At 33.3% G+C, this 9,376-nt stretch overlaps 1 protein-coding gene and 1 pseudogene across 1 annotated transcript; one reads left to right on the top strand and one right to left on the bottom strand.

Annotated features, from left to right (window-relative positions):
* Positions 1-467: 467 nt before the first annotated feature.
* Positions 468-983, bottom strand: LOC132924025 (tigger transposable element-derived protein 6-like). Its single transcript, XM_060988080.1, has one exon. It carries the CDS (start codon positions 981-983, stop codon positions 468-470), a length of 516 nt encoding a protein of 171 aa, XP_060844063.1.
* A 4,674-nt stretch (positions 984-5,657) lies between these two features.
* LOC132924024 (uncharacterized) lies at positions 5,658-6,116 on the top strand (annotated as a pseudogene).
* The last annotated feature ends 3,260 nt before the right edge of the window (positions 6,117-9,376 follow it).

The following is a 9,376-nucleotide window of genomic DNA, read 5'->3' as shown; positions in this document are numbered from 1 at the left end:
TATAATTCGGCAAACAATTTTACTGATGTGCATAAGATGATAATGTTATAAAATAAATAAATTGTATTTAAAATTTGTATGCGTCTAGAATCTAGACTCTAGATGAGAGTAGGAGACTGAACTGTGACTAGTATTTCACAACGAATTGAATCTGATTCATTAAAATATTTTTCCACGGCTGGAATAGATAGATATTTATGAAGAAGATACGTCAATGATCTTATATTTAGAGCAATCACAATACATTTCATATTTAATGGATATAAATATAAAATACTATAAATAAGCGGATTTGTGTTAGAAAAATGATATCAATTTTAATATCTCATGAATGTGCATACTGAAGAGGTTATAAGTGAGTACTACTCACTCTACACAAACAACATTAATTGATTTGAAAACCGGGAGAAGTTAAATAAAGCCTAATGATGATATGACGGAGCTTTGTCGTATAGCTGAAAATGTAATTAGGATCCAGCAGCATACTTTTCAATCAAATTCCAGTAATATAACTTACTTGTGGCGACGTCCTCGTCAATTTCTGCATATCCTGGAAACTCCTCCAATTCTTGAAAATCTTCGCTGCTTTTCTCCACGGCACTGTAATCACCTTCAACAAATTTTGCTTTTCGAAAACAATTTTTAATGACATCAGCCGTAATTTCATCCCATGCTGCAGATACGTAGTGTAATGCATCGAGTACGTCAAGTTTTTTCGGGGGATTTTTACTTTCCATTTCTTTCAAGTATCGTAAAACCAATTTTTTTCGATATTTTTGTTTTAAAACCTTGATAATTCCTTGATCCAGAGGCTGTAATTTGGCTGTTGCGTTTGGGGGTAAAAAAACAAGTTTTATGTTTTCAAGTGGAATATTAGTAGGATGTGCAGGACAGTTATCTACAAACAGTAAAATGTTCCTATTCTGTTTTTTAAAAGAGAGGTCTAATTGTTTTATCCAGTTTATAAAAATATCACCTGTCATCGAAGCACGATTTTGTGATACGTTATCACATGGAAATGTACGTACATTTTTAAAACAACGTTCGCAAATCGTAACGCAATTGTTATTATTTAGTTATTATTAGTGATACGTATATACGATGTATTTTTATATTAATATAACTGACAAGGCGAGCGTCTTATCCGGGAACATAGAGCGTATTATCCAGAGTTAATTCCATGTTAAACAACGTTGTCAAAATCAAGGGACTCGTAAAAATGAGCGTATTAGCCGGGAAATCGTCTTAAGCGAGAGCGTCTTAAACGGGTTCTACTGTATATTTAAATTATTAGATTAATAATCACCAGGGCTCGAGACTTGTAGCACTAAAAAACCATGAAATATGCATGGAATTTCTTTTCCCGTATAACTTTCCAAAAAATTACGAAATTGATTATTTGAAAGTTTATTTAAAGGTATGTTAACAGATAATAAAGCATGACATAAATCTTTGTTGAAAGATGATTTTTTACTTGAATTTGTAAGGAGTTGTTGTAATTTTTCTGTTTTTTTCTTGCCGGCGTTTAAATGCTTTGGTATGTTTTTCCGTTTTCAGATGCTGTGTTACATTAAATCTTTTTTAACAATTAACTTTAATTTCACAGTATTTACAAAAAAGCATTGACGAATCATATGAAAACGTGTCGGTACCAAATTCACGTACATAGCTTTTTAAACGTTGAACTAATGATATTTTTTCTTTGGGCATGATTTAGAAATGTTTGTAAAAATATTAATATACATATGTCTGAATATATATTGCATTTGATTTTAGACTAACCATGCATAATACGTACTTTTGTAGTATTTGATTTACATTAAAAAATTATTTTAGAATTGCATTCGTTATTATTACTCCGGTTTTAAATTTTTTTCGAGTCTGCAGTGATGATATTTGGTGTTAGAAAGTTTGGTATGAATCCCCCCCCTTTCCGTCAGATTTTTCTTGTGCCGGCTCTTGATACAGTTGCAGAGGTGGTTGTTTATGTTTTAAAAAAATTATGAGTCGGCAAAATCTTGATCTCACCCCCCCCCCCTTTAAAGTTGTATAACGCCGGTACTGTATGCCCAGAGGAGTGTCTACAAGAATACAAATATTTGGATGTCCTGAAAGAAAAAACGCATTTAATTTTGAGTGAATTTGACTGTGAAGGTACTAGGCAGTTATGACATTTTATCTCTATACGGACTCAATTTAAAGATATTAAAATAATAAGCGGGATTCAATTCAAATACATAAAAGTGTCATGAACACAATTCAATATCGCCGATCCATTTCCATTACTGAGTAATGACTCATTAGACATTAGTCATAAACCACGAATTAAAATATATTATTTTTCAGTAGATCAAAAGGAACAACCAAAAGATTTGACAGAGAACCCCATGTTAGATCTTGAATCTCAAGATGTTAACCATTGTACTGATTTGTGGGGATTTTTGACAGAAGAAGTTGAACAAGAGAGAACAAATGTTACATCTATTACTAATGCGCAAACAATTTGTTCACAAGATGTTAGTCTTCCCCTTGAAAAACGTTCAGCAGTGCCCCTAGATTTTTGGCAAAAACATAAAATATTATTAGATCCATTATTTGAGATTGCAATGAAATATTCTATTATTCCAGCCCCCTCTATTTCTTCTGAAAGAGTATTTTCAAAGGCAGGAGAAATATTAAATGCAAAAAGAAATCGGCTGAATGCAAAACATTTAGACATACTTATCTTTTTAAATAACAATTTAAAACCATTTTAAACATTTAATTTAACTTTCAACTTGTATGCATCAAATATTTATAAATATAAATAATATTATTTGTAAAATATCATATTTAATTATTTATAATTATAAATTATTTTAATGAAACTTAAGAATGAATATTTATTTTTTCGTCACAAATTCGTAACAATCATAATTGTACTAATTTATTCGTTAGTCATGTAGTCGTCGTTTTCAGTAGGTATTAGTTGTAAGTCGTTTTCGATAGCCATTAGTTATTAGTTGCTTATCAATAATCGATAGTAATTTAGCCGTTTGTTATTAGTTGGTCATAGAAATTGTAACCAACTGTAAGTCGGTCTTATAGAGTAAAATATAACAATTAGTCGAATATCCCAATTACTGAGTTGTGCTCATCTCCAGTTTAAACCATTAATAGGTAATTTATGAATATAAATAATAACCAATTTATAAAGCCAAAAGATTAATTAAAAAAAAAAAAATCATTATAAAATTAGAAGAATAAATTTACTCTTTTAGTTCTGACTTACTAGTAAAGAGTAAGTAGTAGTACTAGTAGAACAAAAGGCTGCTTACTAAAATTATTATATTTTTGTCTATTCGTTAAGAATCTATATTGAATTGTATTTTTTAACAAAATAATTAATATTAATTAGGTATTTTGTTTTGCAACTATGAAAATTTTCGTATGTTGAATACATATCGTTTTAAAAACTGAGATTACTGCTGGTCTCTTCTGATAAAAATGCAACATACACATTTTGCTTTTATTGGTAGTAGGATTGAGATAACAAAAGCCACACAATTTATATTTGGACATGTCAAAATCAAATGATGTGTCAATTTGAACGACAGTTGAGCATGGGGCTTCAAAAGATTTTTTCATAATATTTGAATACAAAGCACTAAAAAGTTTCCATAATCTAATTAACTGACTACGTCATCACCCGCTTCCTCATTTCTTCCAGAAACATCTGCAGTTGTTGTGTCAATGTTACTCGGACGGAAGGCACTATGAAAATTACGCGTCGGTATTAAACTGGCGAATACGGCCCACAGCTGATCGGCCGAGCAAATGACCCTCTTCTAACTATCTCTTTTACAAGTAGCCGAAAGAAGGAGTCATTTGCTAACCAGCTGTGAGCGTATCTGATCGGAAGACTAAGACTAAAAAGAGCCCCGAACTCACCCTTTGTGTTAGAATCGGTAGAAAAGTCTAGAGGGTGCCGCTAGCCGCTACCCGGGAACAATGACCGATCGCGGAATAGCGCGTTCTGTCGTCGCGTTGGCGGTGATATTTGTTGTTGTGCATGACCTCCGCCACCATGCCGCAGGTTGTGAGCGTATTTTAAACAATTACAGATTAACGGCTAGTTCATGTTTGTTATATAGTCCCCTTTTTCTTTGTATATGACTTTGTAGATTGGGACAAGATCAAAATATATACAAAGGAAATATTTATTATATACATATATACAAGTGGTTACTTTACCATCATTGACCTTCTTATCTATTTTCTTTTGTTGTTCCTTTTCTTTTGATACCACATACGCTTGGTGGCAGGCCTTTTTTCTGCCTTACTTAAATTGGGAACTGGCACATTACTACTTGATTCTAGTCTATCTGATATAGCTGAAACCGGTGCTTGAGTAGCATGATTGTGCCTTTCTTTGTTCTCAGTTATTACTAGTCGATTCAGGCAATGATCGCTTTGTCTTGATTCTTCCTGCTCCGTGATTCTTCTCTTCAGTTGCATCATCTCCTTAGTGGCCTCCACTATATTTCTTCCTCGCATCGCATGTTCAACCTGCTGGATAATTTCCATTTCATCTTTTTTTCATCCATTCTCGTATCCGTTTTCCTTCTGCGTCGGTAGTAACTATTATTATCGCCCTCGTTGACTTTTCTTGATACTTGGTCACTCGTGCAGCGACCTGCTGTTGGAATTGTGCTAATGCCTTGGCTTGTTGGGCGATATATATACGACTGGTCTCTCCTTTAATCCTTCCAATGGGTAATGTCATTTGTTCTTCTTCATACTGATATTGTTGTATTTCAGATCGATTTCATCGGTTAAGTCGTCTGGTGTTTGTATTTTAGCTAAATTCCTTTCTCTATGGTCTGTCATCTTTTCTTGATCACTAATATCGGTATCTTCCCAGTTTACAGCAGTTGTTGATTCATCCGATTCGCTGTCTGTACCGAAAGCATTATGTAATCTTTGTTGCAACTCCTAACCTAACCTTGTGTATTTCAAGAGTAGTTTTTAATGAGGGTTGGAAACTAATTTTGATAGAGACTAGATTTATAAATTTAGACCAATTTTATCTGCCAGGGGTGAGAAATGACCTGGTTAATTTAATGGGCATAGTGCTTAGCTCAATATAGATCGGGGTGTGATCAGAGGTGATATAGTCTAGGTTAGTTACGTTTGTACTAAGGTGGTTTAGTATTTTCGCAAAGAATATGTTGAGAATGTCACGTAGTCTTAAGTAAAACCAGGAGAGGATGTTACCAAGTGATGTTTTTGAGGTTAAGACATGAGTGTTTCTAGAACGATTTCCCCAGCTGGGGTGTTTAGATTTTAAGTCTCCTCCAGCAATAAATTGCTGCCCTAGGGTAGAGAACCTTCGAAATTACCGGTAGTTATTTTAACACTTGGGGGACATTATATGGAAATCGAAGGAATTGAAGGGGAGTCGAAGGTAATTCCATAAATTAAAAATTATTAATAATAATATAAATAAAGATTAATTTTTTATAAAATATTATTAATAGGTAATTGGTGCACGACTGGTGAACTAAATTTTAAAAGATTTTTTTCTATATGATAATGGTTCAAACTCGGATGAACGTATAACAACTTTCACCTTAGATGATGGGTTAAAATTGTTATCAGAAGCTGAAGAATGGTTTATGGATGGCAACTTTGCATTATCGCCGACCGAATTCCAACAACCAAGTATAATAAGGATTCAAGTAAAATCAATATTTATAAGTAATAAATTATTACACTTGTATTTTGCTCATAAATCTCATAAAAAAAACCGCATAAACAAATACAGTCTTGAACGAAAATATGTATAGAAATAATAATTTTAGTATAATTTGTAGAAAATATCTGTAATCTAGCATTTTTACCAGAAAACAAAGTTTAGAAGGAATCGATTTTTTAAGAACAATTATGCAACAGCTAGGTCTGGTGGATTATTTTAATACAACGATTCATGGTGATATGTCTATGGGTCTTACAGAAGTATTCAGTATAATGCAAATAATGGTATTAGACTTCGAAATATTCCACCACCAATATGGAAAGTCCATCAAACTACCATTGATAATGGACATCAAACCAACAACAAAACAGAAGGGTAAAACTAGTGGCGTTATTTGTGGGATGCAAGGGTGTTCAAATGTATCTCATGAACAAAATTATTGTTATTTGTTTTATACTATAATTTCAATAAAATGATCTACATTTACAAAAAGCTGTGTTGAAAAAAATTCATGGGATGACTCTACCATGCGAGTGACTGGTATTACTATATATTACTATTGATAATAGATTGAATAGATTTTCAATATTGGTTTTGCATCCCATGAAAAAATGTGAAATGACGCCCCTGTGTGAAACCATATTTTTCAAAAGTAGTTGGCCACAATCATACTTCTATTTGGACATTGATATAAAATGGTTGCCGCTTATTGGGCTCACGGTTAATTGACTCATTTGCCTATTAGACTCAAAACGGCTGATCCCGATTTGCACGTATTCTAACAAACAGAAAAAAATTCGTCTATTTGACTCACACACCGATTAACAGGGTCATTTGAAAATTGAAAAAATAAAGAAAATACGTACATACAATGGTGATACGGTACTCGATTACTCGATCCGAGATGACGGACTCCACAATCGTCGGCTGCGAGAACGGCAAGTCGGTATAAATATGCGACTACGGCGGTAGTAAACATTTTTTGAAAAGCAAACACATCCTCTTATTTAACTATGGAGAAATAAATGAGGCAAGCATTACCGATATTGTAGAGTCAAGGAAAAAATTCTTACTAAAAGCAGCGAGAGAGATAATAAAAAAGAATAATAGGAAGGGATCCAGGACTATTAAGTTAATGAAGAGTATGCCTATTTGCTCCTTCAACACTTTAGAGAAATACGCAAAAGTCATCAGAGACTCAGACCCAATAGCTACTGTAATGATGAATATAAATATGAAATTCCCGATATTATTTAATAAAAAATGGGCTGAAGACAATTTGAATGAAGATGAGAAAAAAGAATACTTGGGTAAGATGACCACAAAACAAGTGACGTAATATCTTACAAAAAAGATCTTTGTACATAGAAAAATCCATGAATGAAGAAGTGGTTGAAGGTGAGATATCCAGAATAGTATATAAAAAATCAAGAGATACTGTGGAATCTTATTTATCAGTAAATTGGCGTGCAAGTGAAATATCATTTAACAGTCCAGTATTTGAGAATCTATCTAGTAGAAACTAGATAAACAATAATAGACCGTTCGCCTGGTCGCTTCTTCTTTGTAAGCTTACTCACACACCGACCGACCTGTGTGTGTGTGTGGTGGGTGTGTAATTGTGTATATATATGGGTGTGTGCTTAAACGCCTTAAACTAATAACAGAAAAGTAATGCAGAATGATGGTACCCAATTTGTTGTATTACTGTTCAAACGACAATATATATATTTTCACAACATAACAATATAATACCTAATAATAATAATTAAGCACGGCCCTTAAAGACTGGTAATAGTATACAATATAACAATAATACGACCCTTTTGGTTCAATAGGTAAAAGATATGTGATTGGCTGGCCTACAATGGCTTGACTTAAGCAGCATAATAACAAGAATAAATAATAGTATAAGTTATTTGGTACTAATAAATAATAATATTTATTGTATCAATAATAATTATTATAAAAATTCAATATATAGACGGTGCTTGGCTGGTCAGCTGCTACCTATCCAAAATAGTATAATATAACTACACAAACACAATTAAAACTCTAAAACATAGTAATAATATAATATAAATGACCATGAAAATATAATAAATTGTGGCGATTCGCGCATCGCGCCTACGATACAATTACGATCCGCGTTGGAAAAATATAACGAACGGAACAGAACTGCCTGACCGCAGCGGCCCTATGCTGATCGGTGCCCCGGTCGTGGTCTAATCTACATATTATTATATAACTCACAGTCACAAATAAGATACATCTAATACAAAAATAAATAATATAATTCACGGATATGTCTGTGTGTGTGTGTTTCGGTCGGTGGTGGTGCGGCGGCGACATATTGAATAAATGTGTTATAAATGGTACGGGTATTTTGCTTTTATCGTGGATATAAATTATATTACCTTTTCGTGATAAACCTAACAGTCGTTAATGTTGGTACAATAAGTAGTGTATGAATACGCGCTGTCGTGTTCAGTAATTCTATGTATGCTGCGTAATTGTCTGTGTACACATTTTTATGTTTTTTTCGTTGTTATTTGTTTCGTGTTATAGTGAACAAATACTATGATCAAAACACATAAAAAGTAAGACGCACTTCCTTAAATGAGTCAATGACAAATAGCATGTAAATTGAACGTGTCTCAAAGTATACTGGGTAAGATGCTAAAAAGTCGACAGTAAATCAAATAATACATCATTGGCAAATAGAAATTCAAATCATAAAAAAAAGAAAAAAGTCAGTATAGAAGAAATTGAAAACGCTTTAAAACAATGGTTCGAGTTAAAGGATCACTGTTGTGCCAAAAAGCCCATAAAATTTAATAATTATGGCAATGAACCCGAAAAATATTACGAAAACAATTGCAATATAATATAAACATAACATGGGTAGCTTAAAGCACACATACACTGGATAAAGACTGATCTGTTAGCTAGTTAAGCCGTAATTAGTTAGCGAAAGACTGAGTGTATAAAATATGGTATGCGAAGGAAGGCTCCATCGTCACACTAATTTTTAATGGCCAAATATTTATGGAATACGATAATATATAAATGATAACACTTCATGAAAAAAGCGGCACGATTTTTGACGGCACAAATTTAGTTAACATGAATACCGCCAGGTACCGCCACATTACTCGAAGGCCGGTTACATTTACTGTTTTAGTGCATTGAATATTTGGTCTTGGAGAAAATTTACCAACCCACTGTGATGATTGGACTTTTGTCTCAACATCATAGCCATAGACCCATGTCTCATCAGCCGTTATAATTTGCTTCGTGAACATGTCATCATCGTTTGCGCGATCTAACAATTCTTAACAGATGGTTACGCGGTTGTCTTTCTGATCTTGCGACATCAACCGAGGGACAAATTTTGCTGCAACGCGGTGCATTCCAAGTTTTTCGACCAGAATTTCATGACATGAACCAACCGATATATGGTTACAATCTTCCGCAATTTCTCGAACAGCTAAACGTCTATTAGACCGCACAATTTCATTGACTTTTGTCACATGAGCATTGACTGTCGATGTTGACATATATTCAATTTTATATTTTTATATTACTTTGGTATACAAGTGTTCATTTATCGGCCTCCATAGATCATATAGCACTCCC

The sequence above is a fragment of the Rhopalosiphum padi genome, chromosome 3, assembly GCF_020882245.1.
Source record: "Rhopalosiphum padi isolate XX-2018 chromosome 3, ASM2088224v1, whole genome shotgun sequence".
Taxonomy (NCBI): domain Eukaryota; kingdom Metazoa; phylum Arthropoda; class Insecta; order Hemiptera; family Aphididae; genus Rhopalosiphum; species Rhopalosiphum padi.
The sequence above is the reverse complement of the archived record's forward strand: the minus strand, read 5'-3'. Positions and strand labels throughout refer to the sequence as shown.

What these genes read in the sequence shown, in the direction of transcription:
- LOC132924025 (XM_060988080.1), bottom strand. Translation starts at nt 983, where the DNA reads ATGACAGGTGATATTTTTATAAACTGGATAAAACAATTAGACCTCTCT.